The 19994-nt window shown below is 43.6% G+C and overlaps 1 protein-coding gene and 1 pseudogene across 1 annotated transcript; both read left to right on the forward strand.

Moving 5' to 3' along the window:
* The first annotated feature begins 1539 nt into the window (after nucleotides 1–1539).
* On the forward strand, nucleotides 1540–2591 carry LOC105463250 (ferritin heavy polypeptide-like 17). The gene has a single exon (XM_011710266.3). It carries the CDS (start codon nucleotides 1770–1772, stop codon nucleotides 2439–2441), a length of 672 nt encoding a protein of 223 aa, XP_011708568.2. The 5' UTR covers nucleotides 1540–1769; the 3' UTR covers nucleotides 2442–2591.
* On the forward strand, nucleotides 2505–18186 carry LOC105499032 (ferritin heavy polypeptide-like 17; annotated as a pseudogene).
* Nucleotides 18187–19994: the final 1808 nt, after the last annotated feature.

A 19994-nucleotide genomic window follows, 5' to 3' on the forward strand; every position in this document is an offset into this window, starting at 1 on the left:
GGTTTCATCATGTTGCCCAGGATGGACTTGAACTCCTGGGTTCCAGCAATCTGCCTGCCTTGGCCTCCCAAAGTGCTGAGATTACAGAGGTAAGCTGCCATGCCTGGCCAATGAGGGATTTTAAATTTCACTCTCCAGAAGGAAAAAAGCAGAGGGATTTATATATATATATATGTGTGTGTGTGTGTGTGTGTGTGTGTGTGTGCGTATGTGTGTATCCTGGAATGCACTCCAGTGCCATAAGCCTACAGGACCCTGTGGGTACAGCCTGTGGTTATCCAGTACCTTCTTTGACTAACTAATTTGATTAATTAGAAGAGGCTAGCTCCTGTAACAAATGTTCCTAATCTCTTTAGCTTTTAAAGTAAATTTTTATTTTTTGTTTTTATCAAGGTCCAGTGCAAGTTGGTGGTGACAATGATGAGGGGACATTCTCCACACGTTATCCAAAGTTCCAGGCTCCTTCTCCAAATTGGATATGTCATATTGTAGGGTCTGTTCCTCCTCTTCACACAAGACATGGATTGCACAGGGTGTGTACTATAAACTAGGCCTTATTTAGCCATACATCAGTTATTTTCTTATTCCAATAGCCAGAAATCAGTACATGACCCCATGAAATCACAAGAGTAGCTTGAAAAATATGGTTACTTGTGGACCAAGATGAAAACAAATAAGCTTTGATGAAGTCATTCTGCCACAGTGAGTTTCTCTAATTGGAAGATTTGAAAAGTACTAGCAAGTTCATTTTGCTACAGACCTAAGCTTGTTCTTCAGTGAGCTGAGTCCTGTGTCTACTAATTGGTTTTAAATTCAGCAGGGAAGACATGAGGATTAGTTATTGAGTTCCTAAAAACCATGAACATAGAGAACTTTTCAAAGTAAATTTTAAAAACGGAGTCTTTGGTGTTTAAGCTTTGATCCTCAAAACATATCTGAAATCACATTCTCTATAATGTGGAGCCATCTCTCCTGCAGAGAGAATTGAGCTTCAGGGTGCAGCAGACATGGATGAGCATTTAAAGGGAAGCTGACATCTACCCAGAAGACAGATCCACTAAAGTCTTCCAATGCCAGAGAAATAGCATGCTTTGGGCATTTGGAATAGTTCCTACTCTGCCTGGGAGCTCTATACCTTTATCTCCAAAGGAGATGACCACTCCCTAATTGACACACTCCACCCTCCTGTCCGTGGGAGAATCCTATTGGTCATCCAGACTCACCACTGTGCATTAGATCCATGCTCGTCACCAAGGCTAACCCAGTCCTTGATTCCAATCATGAACGGACAAACGTTTTCTAGATATTTAGGAAAAGTGAGGAAGATGCACAAATAGAACTAATTCTGGAGGAGGGAAAAAAGGATATAATACAGGAAACAGAAGAAAACGTTACCAGAACATACTCTCAGAGTTTAAGAAAGACAAGAGGTTTATAAAATGAGAACAAGCTGTCATAGAGGGGAACAATCAGGGGACAGGCGAAAGTCCTTGGTAACTAGAAAAGTTACTGTAGAATTGAGGTAGCGCAGAGGTCTAATAGTGCCCAGTTCCCCGGGCCACCCATGGAACTCAGCGCACTCCCCCACCCCCACCACCTGTCGGAAGGCCCGCGCGGCTCCGCACCACCCCACGCCAACCCGACGGTGCGCGCGCCTCCCCCGATAACGGTCTCCACCGCCCACTTCGGGCCCCTCCGCAGAGCCCCCGACCACACCACCGCCTGGCTTGGAGGACCCCGCCCTCCGCCAGCCGCCGCCGTCGTCCACCATGGTGGTGCTCCGAGGCCCCCGCCGCCGCCGCCACTGCCCATGCCGATACCGCTACCCGCTCCGGGCCCCTGGCGACCCCACCGCTTTTCCCCTCTTGCTCCCCGCGCCCGCGCTGCCCGCCCTGGACCCGCTGTCGCAGGTGCAACGGTACCACCACCCCAGCTGTGAGGCCGCCGTCAACACCCACATCACCTTGGAGCTCCACGCCTCCTACGTGTACCTGTCCATGGCCTCCTACTTTGAGGAGGACGACTCGGCCCTGGAGCACTTTGACCGCTACTTCCTGCGCCAGTCGCAGGAGAAAAGGGAGCACGCCCAGGAGCTGATGAGGCTGCACAACCTGCGCGGTGGCCGCATCTGCCTTCACGACATCAGGAAGCCAGAGCGCCAAGGCTGGGAGAGCGGGCTGGAAGCCATGGAGTGTGCCTTCCACCTGGAGAAGAACATCAACAAGAGTCTCCTGGAGCTGCACCAGCTGGCCAAGCAGAACGGCGACCCCCACCTGTGCGACTTCCTGGAGAACCACTTCCTGAACCAGCAGGCCAAGACCATCAAAGAGCTGGGTGGCTACCTGAGCAACCTGCGCAAGATGGGGGCCCCTCCGGCAGCAGGCCTGGCAGAGTACCTCTTTGACAAGCTCACCCTGGGCCGCAGCGAGAAAGACACTTGAGCCCAGAGGGGCCCCGCAGCCACGGGGTGCCTTCCCCGGGTACGGCCACCAGGCGGGGCGTCCATGTTGCCCTTTCAGAACGTTCTCTTCAGTTTTCTCCTCTCAGTTTTCCCGCTGTTGGCAATAAACTTACCTGTTCTCAAAGCAATAAAGGTGTCCAGCTGCCGCGTGTCTGCAACACTCGCACCTTTTAGGAATCAGGGCACATCTCCATGCAGGTTTAAAGTAGGTATCCAGCAGTCTCTCCACTCAGCTCTGCCCCATCTGCATGCAGCTCAGGATCTGCGGGGGTGGAGGGAAAAGGTATTCTATGGGTCCCTGGAAAACACATTAGTCTTCCCCTTATAAACTCTGAGGGCATGTGGGATGGGGTGGGGTGAGGTGGGGTAGGGTGGGGTGAGATGGGTGGGGTGGATGGGGTCGGGTGGGGTGTGCAGTCTTGGGCCATGGTATCTGTTGGTGCGTGTGCACGGTAAGGTGTAAAGCATGGTGTGGAATTCATCCTAGTGGTTGCCTCTGGAGAAAAAGGGAAGGGAATGAGATTGGGTGGGGATAAAAATAATATAGTCTTTAACTTGACATGAAAAGTCATATTTTTAAAACATGCAAGTACTAGGAATTCTTGCTTCTGGGAAGCAAGATGGGGGCTCTGGTGGACAGTATGGCAGAGTACCTCTTTGGCAAGCTCACCCTGAGTGACACGGATAATGGGACTGAGCCTTAGGCTGCCTTCCCCACAGATAGGGGGTGATTTCCTGCATATTGCCCTTCAATTGTACCATTTCTCCCATTAAAGCTGGTTAAAAAAAAAAAAAAAAAAAAAACAGCTCAAAAGAAGGACTGAAAAACATAAGGTCAAAGCTGAAGGTCAAATTTGTAATATTGAATATAGAGTAGAATAAATGTAAAGTAGAATAAATGCCCCCAAATGTCAAGACAGTGACTGTCTGCTTTAAAGAATGTAGAGGGGTGGCAGAGAGTTGAAGGTGCAGAGCAGGTAGAGCCAGCGTAGCTGATTCAGGTAGGAGACTAGTGCAGCTTGAGCTGTGATGGTGGCTGAAGAAATGAAAAGAGGTCGACAAGTTCTAGATGGATTTTCCACAACAGGAGACAAACTTTACTCATGGACAGGAGGTGAGGAATGGGAGAGGGGGAACATAATGTAGGTTCTGAAGTTTGGACCTGAACACCTGGACTGATGATGGTGTTATTATCTCCCTGGGGATGGTTGCAGGGGTCCCCGGGGTGGAGGAGCGGAGAATGCATGCCATGTAAAATCAGATTTTTATTAGACACCCAAGTGGAAATATGAATCAAGGAGCTGCAAAAATGTCACGTTTGGAAGTAGACATATGGGGGACATTTTATACATGGTATTGAAGTCATGTGATTGGATGAGCTCACCAGAAAGAGAGTATAAGGGAGAGTATGACAAATCTAGTCCAAAGTGCAGGGCAGCTAACATTTAGAGGATCGTTGAGGTGTTTGCACACCCAGAGAGTTGCTGGTCCCACCTTGACCTTTATCTGCCCCAAGTTTATTATCTTATTCCCAATGTCTGCCCCAAGCTTATCTCAAAATCATCCTGTTCCTGTGAAGCTCAATGTGGCCTCTGGTTTCTCCTTTCAAGATATAGAGAAAAGTTTGCCTTTTACCTTTTCTTTATAGCTACGTATAGAAAGGTATTTTTCCTAGTAAGAAGAAGATTCCATATGGAAATGATACATCTGCTTCTCTATGATTTTTTTCTCGTTCCCCTTTAAAAACTCTTCTCCTCTGTCAGTCCACTCTCTATTTGACCAAAGGCAAAACCTCCACCTATGTAAACCATAACGTTGTCCATGTCTGTTGAAAAATACTTAAAACATCTATTTTCTGTGCCACAAAAGAAAGCTACAAAGAAACAAGAAACAAAAAAATCTTGTTTCTTTTGTGGGCTACAAAGGTAAAAATAAAAAAATTACAGACTGTATAATTTAGTCAGAGACACATATGTAGCTCGCATCATTTTAAAGCTAGCGGATTGTTTTGGGCATTGTATTAGTCCGTTTTTCACGCTGCTGATAAAGATGTACCTAAGACTGGGCAATTTACAAAAGAAAGAGGTTTATTGGACTTACAGTTCCACGTGGCTGGGGAAGCCTCACAATCATGGTGGAAGGTGAAAGGTATGTCTCACATGGTAGCAGACAAGAGAAGAGAATGAGAGCCAAGTGAAACGGGTTTCCCCTTATCAAACCATCAGATCTTGTGAGACTTATTCACTACCAGTAGGACAATATGGGGGAAACCGTCCCAATGATTCAATTATCTCCCACTGTGTCCCTACCACAAAATGTGGGAATTATGACAGTACAATTCAAGATGAGATTTGGGTGGGGACACAGTCAAACCATATAAGCATTTATTAAGATATGAACAAGTTTAGCTGTGCAATAATTATCTTCCACATTTCCATATTAGTGCACTTTAACACTTTTCTTAAAAATTAGGATTCTGGCCCTTTGAGTTCAGTTTCCAGAAAATGAAAATGCTATTGTCTCTTTACTCATCTTAGTCAAACTTGGTCTTCTCGCTGTTTGTCTTTCTCTGCCTGCTGTAAGGACTTCTGAATGCTCTGACTTCGCCTCAGCTGTTACCTATTGAAATATATATGCCCCTTAACTGTTTTATGAGAAAGAACAGAGCAAGCGTCGATTTTTGAGGTTTCAAACTTTAAATTGACTGAGGGGACTTCTTAATTTTCTGTTTTGGAGAGAAAATTTGGTGTAGTGTTTTCTTAACCTCAGATTGCCTGAGTTCAAATTCCATCTTACCCACTCATTTTGGGTAAATTTGGGCAAGTTGTTTAACTTCTCTGTGCCTCAGTTTCTCCATATAGGGATAATAAAAGCATTAGCCCCATAGGGTTGAGATTAATGAGTTAATATATGGAAATTACGTAGAGCAATGCCTGGCACATTGTATGTTCACTATGTGGTACCCATGATTTATCACCATCATCACCATTATCATCCTCTACTCTTTTAAACTTTTATTTAGGTTCAAGAGAACAAGTGCAGGTTTTTATGTAGGTAAACTGCTGTCATGGAGGGTTGTTGTATAGATTATTTCATCACCCAGGTACTAAGCCGAGTAACCAATAGCTATTTTTCGGCTCCTCTCCCTCTTCCCACCCTCCACCCTCCGGTCCCAGTGTCTGTTGTTCCCTTCTTTGAGTCCACTTGTTCCCATCATTTAGCTCCCACTTATAAGTAAGAACATGTGGTATTTGATTTTCTGTCCCTGCATTAGTTTGATAAAGATAATGGGCTAGAAGCCACCATCCTCTACCCTTACGCTTCTTTGTGGTCTTCACGCTTTGGGAAAATACTTCACTTCTACACTTTGCCACTGGGGGTCTCTCTTGCATGTCTAGTAATCAAGTGGCCCTGCGTACTGAGAAGGAAAAACCCTTAGAAGCTGGTTCTGTTGTCAGGTGTCTCCAGGACTCAGGAGGGTATATGGCTGTTTTCGCTACCCCCCCACACCTCAGTCCCAAGACAGGAGGAAGGTTGTGCTGTGACAACTTTCTGTGCTATACTCCGCCCCACTCTCCATTCTATCTCAACCAGCTTTCCCTTGAATTTACTCCTAGAACACTGTGCTTGTGATCCAAATTTGGAGACTAGGATTTTTAAATGATATTTTGGTGGGTGGGGGCTAGAGAAGGGGGCATCCTCATTAATTGGGTCAAGGATTAAATCATGGGGGGTTGAGGCTGTGTCCTCTTAGGCTGAGTCAGTTCCTGGGTCAGATCACAAGACCCGTTGAGCCAGCTTACCAGTCTAGGTGGAACCAGCTGGTCCAACAGAATGAAGGGCTTTGAACACCAATCTTAGGTTTTACAATAGTGATGCTATCTATAGAAGCAGTTGGGGGAAGTTACGAGCCTTGTGACCTCTGGCTACATAACTCCTGAGTCATAATTTCTAATCTTGTGGCTAATTTGCTAGTTCTACAAAGGCAGTTTTGGTCCTCAAACAAATAAGGGTTGTTTTGGGAGGTTGGAAAGCATGGATTTTGCATGCAAGAAGGGCGTGAATTTTGGGGTCCGGGGGGCAGAATGCTATCAACTGAATGTTCATGTACCCTCCAAAGCATATGTTGAAGCACTGTCTTCCAAGGTGATAGTATTTGAAGATGGGGCTGTAAGGAGAAAAACCTGGAATCATATAGAAATACCTTCCCCCAAACTGGGAGTGAGCCAAGTGATCAAGAAATGACGTGGAGAAGTCCAGCTTGGCGAGTTGATGAGTTTATTAGGATTTACATGGGAGGCACTCCGGGACGACAGCAGGACAGCTTTAGAGATCTGCACCGCTTATTATTTTTAAACTACTTTTAAGCTAATTATCTGGCTCTTTGCTTACTTTGTTTAAGTGATGAGACTTTTTCTTGGTAGGTTCTCAGATACTGTCTGGGATGTTTGGATTCTCAGGGACACCCGCTCTCTGGCTGGGCAACATGGCCTTGGCTCATGGCCTGGCCTTCAGGGTTTGGGCAGCAGAAATAAACCCTTTAGTAATCTGATTGGGACCCTTCACACTACAGGGGCCTTTGAGATGTAATTAGGGTTAGATGAGGCTGGCCCTGAGGAAGGAGCCTTTGTCTGATCATCCTTACAAGAAAAGACACCAGAGAGCATGCTCTTTCTTCCTCTCTCTCCCTCTCTGCCATGCCATTTGAACACACAGTAAGAAGGTGGTCATTTGCAAATCAGACAGCTGTCACCAGAAACCACGCGATTACGCTGGTCTTGTACTTCCAGCCTCCAGAGCTGTGAGAAATAAGTTTCTGTTAAGTCATACACTCATTCTGTTGTGGCAGCCTGAGCAGACACTTGGGGAGTGGGAAATAATACTGATGTTACTGTTTAAACTCACTAAGTCATACCCTCATGCAAGTATTGGATCAAACATAACAAAAATTTAGTATAACTTCAACATGATTGAATTTGAAAATATTTAAAGTGAATTGGAATCCTCTCAGTCCATTGATTTTGCATACAGACGGACACACACACAGACACAATTTTGTCCATTTTGTTTTATCACAAACTGGTCTGTCTTATACCATGGATTGTCAAACTATAGCCTATAAGCCAAATTCAGCCAATCATGTCTTTATAATAAAGTTTTATGGAAACAGAGCCATGCCCTTTTATTTATCTATTGCCCATTGCTGGGTATTAATTGCAAAGTCAGAGTTAGTAGATGAGAGAGAGACTATATAACATTCAAAGACTAAAATATTTAGTATCTGTAGGAACAGACCCTAAATTTATCTAAAAATATTCACCGGATATGTTTAACATTTCAACTGTCTTTTGCTGTCCAAAATGCTTATTGCAGCTTTCTCATACGTTTTCTACCACCACCAGTCTTTGGCAGAAAGCAATTGCCTGAATCATCTAATCTAATATGCTCATGATTTAATCAATTATCTCAGAAAAGAGATTATGACAGACTATCGATTACTGATACAAAAACCATTCTATACTTTCTTCCTTAGTAAGAGAACATTGAATTTTTAAGAGTCATGGTGTCGACAGTGTCTTGGGATAAATAATAACTAGTCAAAATGAATCAGGAAAAAATTTTTCTCTTTCAAGATATTTGTTTTCGTAATATTTCCTGCTGCTAGAGTTTGCCAGATAGAATGAGTTCTTATCAAATACATAAATGGAAATAACATGGATTCCTAATAAAATTTTACTTGCCTGATAAAATGACAGCACTTTGTGAAAATAATAATTTTACCTCATCCTTGTCATCCTGATTGAATGCTGGTATGGAGATGTGATCTAGGTGCAGAAGCAGCCACTTTGTATCCATGAGGACAAGGTCAAGAGAGTTGCAGAACCCAGTGTAGAGCCCTGTCATAATTGAGTCAGAAGTATAAACTTCGACATTCAATATGCCCCAGGGTTCCTGATAAATAAAAGCAGTTAACCTTGCTACTTAAGCTACTTTGTAGATATTCTATTTGTTACGATTCATCTGATGTAAGAAGACTGTAAGGAGAGGCATTTTTCTGCTCAAAAAGTACACACATGTTGTAAGTTGAAAAAGTTCTGAAGAACCAATGTACAGCATGATGACTGTAGTTAATAATAATGTATTATATCTTAGAAAGTTAAGAGAATATATATTAAGTGTTCTCACCACTGAAAAGCAACTATGTGAGGTAATGGATATGCTAATTGGGTTGATTTTGGTAATCATTTACAATGTATTCATATATCAACACATCACATTATATACCTTGAATATATGTGTGTGTGTGTGTGTGTATATATAATTTTTGTCATGTATACTGCAATAAAGTTTCACAAAAGAAAAAAATAAATGCATGTTTCTCCTTGCTTTTACATAGCAAGTATTTGTCAAGTGCATGTTACATTAGGTACCATTTCAAGTGCTTTCCAGACTTTGCCTGTGTCCTTCTCACAACAACCCTGTGAGACATGGATCTTCCTTATGTTACATCAAGAGAATGGTTTCAGAGTAGTGTAACTATCTAAAACCTTATAGTTAGTAGGTGATGGAGTCAGAATCACCTGGCTTCAGAAAGAGGTAATGTCTTTGCATCATTTCTGTTCTGCTGTCACCTCAATTCCTTGTTCCACAAGCCATAGGAGACTTTATTTAAGCAACAGACCAGTGGAATGGGTCTCTTAGTTTCTTTTAAATAAATAAATGGCAAATTTGTGCATTGTGTGTGTGTGTGTGTGTGTGTACATGACCCTTCCAAGGGTTCAGACTCAGAGTCCGTGTTCTCTCTGTTGCATCCAGCCCTTAAAGATCAATTTCACCCTCCATGTTCACTAAACACACAAGTCCATAAACCTTGCCTGCATCTCTAACTGGCTGCTATCTCATGTTATAATTCATAGCCAGGATTCTAGAAAAGGTTACCTGTTCTTTTTGACTTTCCAGGAGTAATGAATTTCTTTAAGTGTTGGGAGAAGTAATATATCTACAATGTTCAGAAATAAAACATATAAAATGATATATTATGAAGGCTTCTTCCTGTCTCTTTTTTTGGGAGGCATTTCTGTATATCCTTACATACATTTATTTTATGGAGTTATCAGCATACATGGATATATACCCTCCCCCCTTACCCAGACAGTAGCTTAATTCACAGGATCCTGCACCTTGTACCACTGGGCACACCCAGCTTTTTGGTTTGGTGAGTTATATAACACCCAGTTGTGATGGGCACTTCAGGTTACCCTCAAGCAGGAAATGAAGGTTATGGCTGTGCTGTATACTGCCAAGCTGAAAATTGTGTGGTTTTTTTGTGTGTGTGGGGGGGTGGGGGTGACAGAGTTTCACTCTTATCGCCCAGGCTGGAGTACAGTGGCACGATTTCCGCTCACTGCAACCTCTGCATCCCGGGTTCAAGTGATTCTCTTGCCTCAGCCTCCCAAGTAGCTCGGATTATAGGCACCCACCACCACACCTGGCTAATTTTTTTTCGTATTTTTGGTAGAGATGGGGTTTCACCATGTTGGCCAGGCTGGTCTCAAACTCCTGACCTTGTGATCCACCCGCCTTGGCCTCCCAAAGGAAAGTGTGTTCTAATATGCACAAAGAGCCCATCTGTGAAAACTAGGAGATTGTTTCTTGTTTTGTTTTGCTTTGTTTTGTTTTGTTGAGGAGGGGTGGTTCTAGATAAGAACTCTTTCAAATCACAAGCTGACCACTACAATAACAGGAATGAGAAGTCAGTGGCCATGCGTGACAAAGAATACAGATGTTACAAAACGAGTTCAATAAAGTCACTAAACCAGCAAACAACAACTGGAACAAATAACAAAAACAAGCATTGGAGTCTCAGTCTGTTCATGCTGCTATATCAAACTTCCACAGAGCAGATAATTTATGAAAACCAGAAATGTATTTCCTGTATTTCTAGAGGCTGAGAAGTCCAAGATCAAGGCTCCAGAATTAGGCATCTAGTAAGGATCTTCTTGCTGTGTCCTCACATGGCAGAAGGAGCAAAAAATGGTAAAAGGGATGAATTCTATGTCTTCACATAGCCAAGATGGAAGAATTAAAGAACTCGTTCCCTCCAGTGCTTTAATAAGGTCACTAGTACCAGTGATGAGGAATCTACCCTCATGCATTAATAACGTCCTAAAGGCCTCATCTCTTAATACTATCACATTGGCAATTAAATTTCAACACATAAATTTTGGAGGGCATTTAGATAATAGCAGCTGGGCTGAAAATACGATTTCTAGAATTGCCACTTAATAATGTTAAACATATCCAGTTTTCAACAAACGAATACAAATTATATCAGAAAACAAAAAGTATTGCCCATACATGAGAAAGAAGAAATCAACAGAAACTGTCTCAGAGTAAATCCAGTCAGTGGATTTACTAAGCAAATATTTTAAATCAACTCTTTGAAATATTAAAGAATATCATTTGGAAAGAAGAGAAGAAAACCAAGAGAATGATATCTCATCAAATACATAATACCAATAAGAAAATAGAAACGATAAAAAAGGAACAAAATAGAAATTCTGGAATGGAAAAGTATAACAATTGGAATGACAATTTCAGTAGAGAGAGTCACTAGCAAATCTGAATAAGAAGTAGAGAGAATCATCGATCTCCAAGATAGGTCAGTTGACATTATCTAGTCTCAGAATCTGGAAGAAAAAAAGAATGAAGTAAAATTAATGAAGTTCAGAGTACTTGTGGAAACCGTCCAGTGTACCAAAACATACATAAAGGGAGTTCTGGAAAGAGATAAAAAGGGGAATATGAAGGGATATAAAGAATATTTGAGGAAAGAACAATCAAGATCTTATTAAATATGATGAAATACATTGATTTACACATTCAATAGATTCCATGTAGGGAAAAATCAGAGACATCCCCACTAAGACACTAGAAACAAAAGGTAAAAAAGACAAGACAATGAAAAAATCCTGAAAGCAGCAATATAGAAGTTACACTTCATATACACAGGATGATCAATAATATAAACAGCTGGTTTCTCAACAGAAAGTATGGAGGCTGTATTAGTCTGTTTTCATTGCTACAAAGGGATATAAGAGGCTGGGTAATTTATTTAAAAAGATGTTTAATTGGATCATGATTCTGCAGACTGGACAAGGATGGCACTGGCATCTGTTTGGCTTCCGGGGAGGCCTCAGGGACCTTTAACTCATGGGAGAAGACAAACTGGAAGTAGGCACGTCATATGGCCAGAAAAGGAGCAAGAGACGGTTGGGGGAGGCACCACACTTTACAACAACGAGATCTCATGAGAACTCACTCACTAGTGCAAGGACAGTAGCAAGCCATGAGGGATCCACCTCCATGACCAAAACACCTCCCACCAGGTCCCATATGTACCACTGGGGATTATAATTCAACATGAGATTTGGTCAGAACATATATTTAAGCTATATCATTCTGCCCCTGGCCCCTCAAATCTTATTTTCTTCTTACATTGCAAAATACAATCATGACTTCCCAACAGCCCCCCAAAGTCTTAACTCCTTCCAGCATCAACTCAATTAAAAGTCCCAAATGAAAGTCCAAAATCTTATTTGAGACTCATCAAACATAAAAGCAACTTGAAAAAGTACTTTAGTAGTTCCGTGCTGTCTTGTGTGTAACTCTGCCATTTTATTTTCTAATCAAAATGGAAGAAAGCATAACTTGTGATCTGCTGAATGCAGTGCTTTGCTCTTTAAAGCTGTGTCTCACATAGCTGCTAGTTGACATAAAGCATTCTCTCAACAAAAACCATTTACCCAGAATAAAATACAGACACTCTTTCTTTCTTTTCCTCTTCTTTTTTGAGACGGAGTCTCGCTGTGTTGCTCAGGCTGGAGTGCAGTGGCGCAATCTCAGCTCACTGCAGCCTCTGCCTCCTGGTTTCCAGCGATTCTCCTGCCTTAGCCTCCAGGTAGCTGGGATTACAGGCACATGATACCACGCCCAGCTGAGTTTGTATTTTCAATAGAGATGAGGTTTCACCATGTTGGCCAGGCTGTTCTCGAACTCCTGACCTCAGATGATCTGCCTGCCTTGGACTCCCAATGTGCTAGGATTACGGGCATGAGTCACTACGTCCTGCCAGACACTCTTTCTAACAGCAAAGTTTTCACCTTTGAAAGTGATTGTTTTGCCTTTATGGTCACAAATTCATAATTTGAAAAACAATAGCAGCATGATAATTTTATTATAAAATGTTCTCACTTCGAAAAATGTGTCATGAAATATTTATGCAGTGATACAGTATCCTAGATTTTCTTCAAAATAATATATCAGGTAGAAGGGGACAAAGATCGATATCAGTTATTAATTGTTGAAGCTGTGAGAAGAAAACATGGGAATTTATTATATGTTTTGAAATTTTCATAATTAAGAAACAATTCATGTTCCCAAAATGTAATTTAGGTAAAACACAGAAGATCATGGTATACAAACATAATTTCAACACACAAGTATTGCAAAAAACATTGCTTGTAGTTATTTTACATTTGTTACTGAGTTTAATATGAAATTTAAAATTCAGTAAGTCTTTTTTGTACTAACAGCCAAAATAAACTGATAACTAATTTTAGTTTATTCTTCCTCACACTAACAGTTTTCAAAAGAAGTGAGTTTATCTTATACTCTACTTAAAATAGATTCCCATGGCTTCCCTCATAACTTTTTCCAATATTTAAATATCATCTTTGTTGAATGACTTAATCTTAAGGAAATATTTACACTCCTGTAAGATAATACATCAACACAAAAATACATAAATATTTTATTGCACACAAAAACAGCTACCAGAGAGAGTTGAAGAAACTAGGAAAATATGTAGATTTGTTTTACATAAAGAAAACATGTCTTTCCAGTTCTTTGAATTGTTAGCTGATGATATAAAAAATGATTCAAATTTATTTTCCAAGGTTAATTTTATTCATAACACTACTTCTTGCAGTTTAGACTCCAGAAACAGAGGAGAAGCAATGATTCCTAGCCCACTTAGAAAGAAGATGTAACTTTACAAGCTTTTATTTTTCTAAAACAACCAATCTAACATGAGGTTGATGGCCACTTAATCCTTACCATGTTCTACAAAGCTACAAGTTTTGAAGCACATGGACTCAATCATAAAATAACTATCAGGAGAGCATTTAGGATCAGTGGTGATTCTCATTGCTCTGTGTGCTAGTTTCTGGATGAAATGAAGCTGATTCTGTTGTTGAACATTAAATGCAGAATGTGGACCCTGAAAATTGTCATTCATGTCACCCCACTTTGCACCAACAGACTCTAAAATTCAGTGGGGAGACTTATGGATTGCATTTGAGAATTGCTGGTCTACATAAGCCAAAGAGGTGTCTAACTGTTAAGAGATGGAGGAAGGAAGACCATCTTCATGAGAAGTCACATAATTACAGTCAAGTTGGAAATAATCAGACACAGATCCCACCAGCTATTCAGAAAACTGACCAAGCAACAAGAGTTTTGGAGAAGGAGTATGGTGCTAAATAAAATGTATTTTAATCCTACCAGGAAAGGCAATCCAAGCATCAGCTGTACTCCTAAGATGAAATTTTGATTATCCCCATTGCACAAGGATGGAAGACCAACACTTTATGAAGAAATGCCCCCTAAAATGCAGACACACAGACACACAGTATTTAAATTAATCACAATCCTAAAGTCTCCTGAGGAAAAGCTTTGTTCTATCTCATACTATAGCCTCACATTTTTAAAAACAATTTACTTCAGTTCATTTCCCAGTAGAAATTGAATAAGGAGTGTTTGTTCTCTGAAGTTGCGTAGGAGAAACTTGACCTTGCCAGAGGAAAGGACTGTCCCAGGAACACTTGACTGAGAGAGGGCGGTAGTTTGTGCTGCTGTGAATCACAGCAGGTACTTACTGGTTTTCTTTACATGTCTTTGTTCTCACTAAAGCAGAGAGAGGCCATGAGAAATTATATGACCCAGCAACCTAATTATACAGCATTTCATTGAAAACTTGACTGTGGTCCCACACTTCTAGTTGAACATCAGCCCTGACATTGAATTCTGTTTCTGTATCATCTTGGGCAAGGGCTTTATATTTAGGATCGCAGATTCCTCATGGGTACAATAACAAAAACAATTCCTACCTCACAAAATTGTGAGGATTCCCAAGAATGTAGGAAATCATCTAGTCTGGTATGGACTCATTAAATCATCTACTTCTCTGGTGACAGAGCTGAGACTGGCTTCCTTGCCACCTTTTTAAACAGTGCTCACTGTGGCCATGCTCCTGAACCCTGGGCCTCACACATAGCATTGAGGCAACACGCTGCCCCAAGGCATTTCATGTTTGTAGTTGGGAGTTGACGCCACTTCCATTCCCACAGATACCTCCAACAATTCGTTCATCTGCTTTCCTAGCACACTTTTGTTGCTTCTTCCTCACTATACTCCCTTCCAAAGGAGAAGAATGTCTTTAGCGCCGGCGTGGTGTGCAGTGTGGGAGACACAGACAGACGTGGGAACCTCCTAACTCTGCAGACCTCAAGGCTCAGTAGGGAAAATTGAATGGTACTATCTGTAGTACCACCTGCTTAGTCTCCCACCACCAGTCCTGGAACTAGCATTCCCCTTTTCTGGGGAACTGCTCCACCCAAACACAGATTCCAGGTATGTGGTTCCAGGAGTGCTTTATATCATTACATGTCCCACCTTCCTCACCACAGCTGACTGGTTCTGGGATCAGATAGTCGTGATCTCTGCCCCTGTGCTTTGTGTTCCTGGCTTAAGGTTAGGTACCCAAGGACCAGCCTGATTTTATTCCAGGACATCGAGACCGAAGGAAAACCTTTTTCCTTGATCCTCAAGAGTCCATGAGGGATTTTTCTTTTTTATTTTCCTTTTGGAGACAGAGTCTCTCACTCCTGTCACCAAGGCTGGAATGCAGTGGTGGGATCACGGCTCACTGCAGACTCGACTTCCTGGGCTCAGGCCATTCTCCCATCTCAGTTTCCTGAGTAGCTGGGACTATAGGTGTGTGCCACCATGCCTATTGTTTTCCTGGTAGAGAGTAGGTTTCGCCTTGTTGCCCAGGCTGGACTTGAACTCCTGGGCTCCAGCAATCTGCCTGCCTCAGTCTCCCAAGGTGCTGAGATTACAGTGGTAAGCTGCCATGCCTGGTCAATGAGGGACTTTAAATTTCACTCTCCAGAAGGCAAAAAAGAAAAAAAAAAGTGCACTAAGGAAAAGGAAGAAAGTGTGATGACCCAGAGCTATCTAAACCTCTCCTTTTCCTCATCTGCCTTCCCACCGAGAGGTTGTGTTCCAGAATGCACTACATTGCCATAAGCCTACAGGGCCCTGTGGGGTATAGTCTGTGGTTATCCAGCACTTTCTTTGACTGGATAATTTGATTAGTCAGGAGAGGCTAGCTCCTGTAACAAATGTTCCAAATTTCTTTAGCTTTTAAAGTAAATTTTTATTTTTCTGTTTTTTATCAAGGTTCAGTGCAGGTTGGTGGTGACAGTGATGAGGGGATATACTCCATATGTTATCCATAGTTCCAGCCTCCTTCTCCAAATTGGATATGTCATACTGTAGGGTCTGTTCCTCTTCTTCACTCAAGACATGGATTGCACAGGGTGTGTCCTAAAAACTAGGCCTTATTTAGTCATACATCAGTTATTTTCATATTCCAAGAGCCAGAAATCAGTACCTGACCCCATCAAATTACAAGGGTAGCTTAAAAAATATGGTTACTTTGTGGACCAAGATGAAAACAAATAAGCTTTGATGAAGTCATTCTGCCACAGTGAGTTTCTCTAATTGGAAGATTTGAAAAGTACTAGCAAGTTCATTTTGCTACAGACCTAAGCTTGTTCTTCAGTGAGCTGAGTCCTGTGTCTACTAATTGGTTTTAAATTCAGCAGGGAAGACATCGGGATTAGTTATTGAGTACCTAAAACCGTGAACATAGAGGACTTTTCAAAGTAAATTTTAAAAACGGAGTCTTTGGTGTTTAAGCTTTGGTCCTCAAAACATATCTGAAATCACATTCTCTATAATGTGGAGCCATCTCTCCTGCAGAGAGAATTGAGCTTCAGGGTGCAGCAGACATGGATGAGCATTTAAAGGGAAGCTGACATCTACCTAGAAGACAGATCCACTAAAGTCTTCCAATGCCAGAGAAATGCCATGCTTTGGGCATTTGGAATAGTTCCTACTCTGCCTGGGAGCTCTGTACCTTTACCTCCAAAGGAGATGACCACTCCCTAATTGACACACTCCACCCTCCTGTCCGTGGGAGAATCCTATTGGTCATCCAGACTCACAACTGTGCATTAGATCCAAGCTCATCACCGAGGGTAACCCAGTCCTTGATTCCAATCATGAACGTACAAACGTTTTCCAGATATTTAAGGAAAGTGAGGAAGATGCACAAATAGAACTAATTCTGGAGGAGGGAAAAAAAGGATATAATACAGGAAACAGAAGAAAACGTTACCAGAAAATACTCTCAGAGTTTAAGAAAGACAAGAGGCTTATAAAATGAGAACAAGCTGTCATAGAGGGGAACAATCGGGGACAGGCGAAAGTCCTTGGTAACTAGAAAAGTTACTACAGAATTGACATAGCGCAGAGGACTGGCAGTGCTCAGTTCCCCGGGCTGCCCACAGAACTCAGCGTGCTCCCCCTCGACACCACCACCATTCTGAAGGCCCCTGCCTCTCTGTGCACCAGTCCCCGCCCACCCGATGGCGCGCGCCACTCCCCCGATAAGGGTCCTCCCCGCCCACTTCTGGTCCCTTCCCCGACCCTGCCACAACCACCACCGCCTGGCCCGGAGGACCCCGCCCTCCGCCAGCCACCACTGCAGATGGTGGTGCTCTGAGGCCCCAGCCACCGCCGCCGCCACCGCCACTGCCGATGCCGATGCCCATGCCCATGCCGCTGCCCGCTCCGGGACCGTCGCGACCACACCGCTATACCCCGCCTGCTCCCCGCGCCCGCTCTGCCTGCCCTGGGCCCGCTGTCACAAGTGCACCAGAACTACCACCCCAGCTGCGAGGTCGCCGTCAACATCAACGTCAACCTGGAGCTCTACGTCTCCTATGTGTACCTATCCATGGCCTTCTACTTCGACCGGGACGACGTGGCCCTGGAGAGCTTCAGCCGCTATTTCCTGCGCCAGTGGCACGAGAAGAGGGAGCACGCCTAGGAGCTGATGAGGCTGCAGAACCTGCGCGGTGGCCGCATCTGCCTTAGCGGCATCAGGAAGCCAGAGCGCCAAGGTTGGGAAAGCGGGCTCAAGGCAGTGGAGTGTGCCTTCGACCTGGAGAAGAAAGTCAACAGGAGTCTCCTGGAGCTGCACCAGCTGGTCAAGCAGAACGGCGACCCCCAGCTCCGCGACTTCCTGGAGAACCACTTCCTGAACCAGCAGGCCAAGACCATCAAAGAGCTGGGTGGCTACCTGAGCAACCTGCGCAAGATGATGGTCCCCCCGGCAGCAGGCCTGGCAGAGTACCTCTTTGACAAGCTCACCCTGGGCCGCAGCGAGAAAGACACTTGAGCCCAGAGGGGCCCCGCAGCCACGGGGTGCCTTCCCCGGGTACGGCCACCAGGCGGGGCGTCCATGTTGCCCTTTCAGAACGTTCTCTTCAGTTTTCTCCTCTCAGTTTTACCGTTGTTGGCAATAAAGTTATGTATTCTCAAAGCAATAAAGGTGTCCAGCTGACGCGTGTCTGCAACACTCGCACCTTTTAGGAATCAGGGCACATCTCCATGCAGGTTTAAAGTAGGTATCCAGCAGTCTCTCCACTCAGCTCTGCCCCATCTGCATGCAGCTCAGGATCTGCGGGGGTGGAGGGAAAAGTATTCTATGGGTCCCTGGAAAACACATTAGTCTTCCCCTTATAAACTCTGAGGGCATGTGGGATAGGGTGAGGTGAGTTGGGGTGGGATGGGGTGAGATGGGTGGGGTGGGTGGGGTCGGGTGGGGTGTGCAATATTGGGCCATGGTATCTGTGGGTGCGTATGCATGGTAAGGTGTAAAGCATGGTGTGGAATTCATCCTAGTGGTTGCCTCTGGAGAAGAAGGGTAGGAAATATGATTGGGCAGGGATTAAAATAATATAGTCTTTAACTTGACATGAAAAGTTTTCTTTTTAAAATATGCGTCGCCGGGTGCGGTGGCTCACGCCTGTAATCGCAGCACTTTGGGAGGCTGAGACGGTCGGATCACCTGAGGTCGGGAGTTCGAGACCAGCCTGACCAACATGGAGAAACCCTGTCTCTACTAAAAATACAAAATTAGCCGGGCGTGGTGGTACATGTCTGTAATCCCAGCTACTTGGGAGGCTGAGGCAGGAGAATCGTGTGAGCCTGGAAGGCAGAAGTTGGGGTGAGCTGAGATCCTGCCATTGCACTCCAGCCTGGGCAACAAGATCAAAACTCCATCTCAAAAAACAAACAAACAAAATATGCAAGTGCTAAGGATTTTTGCTTCTGGGGAGCAAGATGGGGGCTCTGGTGGACAGTATGGTAGAGTACCACTTTGGCAAGCTCACCCTGAGTGACACGGATAATGGGACTGAGCTTTAGGCTGCCTTCCCCACAGATAGCGGTTTATTTCCTGCATATTGCCCTTACGAATCCTCCATTCATGATTTTTCCTTCAATTGTACCATTTCTTCCATTAAAGCTGGTTAAAAAAAAAAAAAAGCTCAAAAGAAGGACTGAATAACATAAGGTCAAAGCTGAAGGTCAAATTTGTGATGCTGAATATAAAGTAGAATAAATGGCCCCAAAATGTCAAGGCAGTGACTGTCTGCTTTGAAGAATGTAGAGGGGTGGCAGAGACTTGAAGGTGCAGACCAGGTAGAGCCAGTGTAGCTGATCCAGGTAGGAGACTAATGCAGCTTGAGCTGTGATGGTGGCTGAGGAAATGAAGAGAGGTCGACAAGTTCTAGATGGATTTTCCACAAGAGGAGACAAACTTTGCTCATGGACAGGAGGTGAAGAATGGGAGAGGGGGAATATAATGTAGGTTCTGAAGTTTGGACCTGAAGACCTGAATTGATGATGGTGTTATTATCCCCCTGGGGATGGTTGCAGGGGTCCCCCTGGGAGGAGGAGTGGGGAGTGCATGCCATGTAAAATCAGATTTTTATTAGATGTCCCAGTGGAAATGTGAATCAAGGAGCTGCAAAAATGTCACGATTGGAAGTAGACATATGGGGGACATTTTATAGATGGTATTGAAGTCATGTGATTGGATGAGCTCACCAGAAAGAGAGTATAAGGGAAAGTATGAAAAATGCAGTCCCAAGTGCCGGGCAGCTAACATTTAGAGGATGGTTGAGGTGTTTGAACACCCATAGAGTTGCTGGTCCCACCTTGACCTTTGTCTGCCCCAAGTTCATTAGCTTATTCCCAATGTCTGCCCCAAGCTTAACTGAAAATCCTCCTGTTTCTGAGAAGCTCCAAGTGGCCTCTGGATTGGCCTTTCAAC

This window comes from Macaca nemestrina, chromosome X (assembly GCF_043159975.1).
Source record: "Macaca nemestrina isolate mMacNem1 chromosome X, mMacNem.hap1, whole genome shotgun sequence".
Taxonomy (NCBI): Eukaryota; Metazoa; Chordata; class Mammalia; order Primates; family Cercopithecidae; genus Macaca; species Macaca nemestrina.

What these genes read in the sequence shown, in the direction of transcription:
- LOC105463250 (XM_011710266.3), top strand. Translation starts at nt 1,770, where the DNA reads ATGGTGGTGCTCCGAGGCCCCCGCCGCCGCCGCCACTGCCCATGCCGA.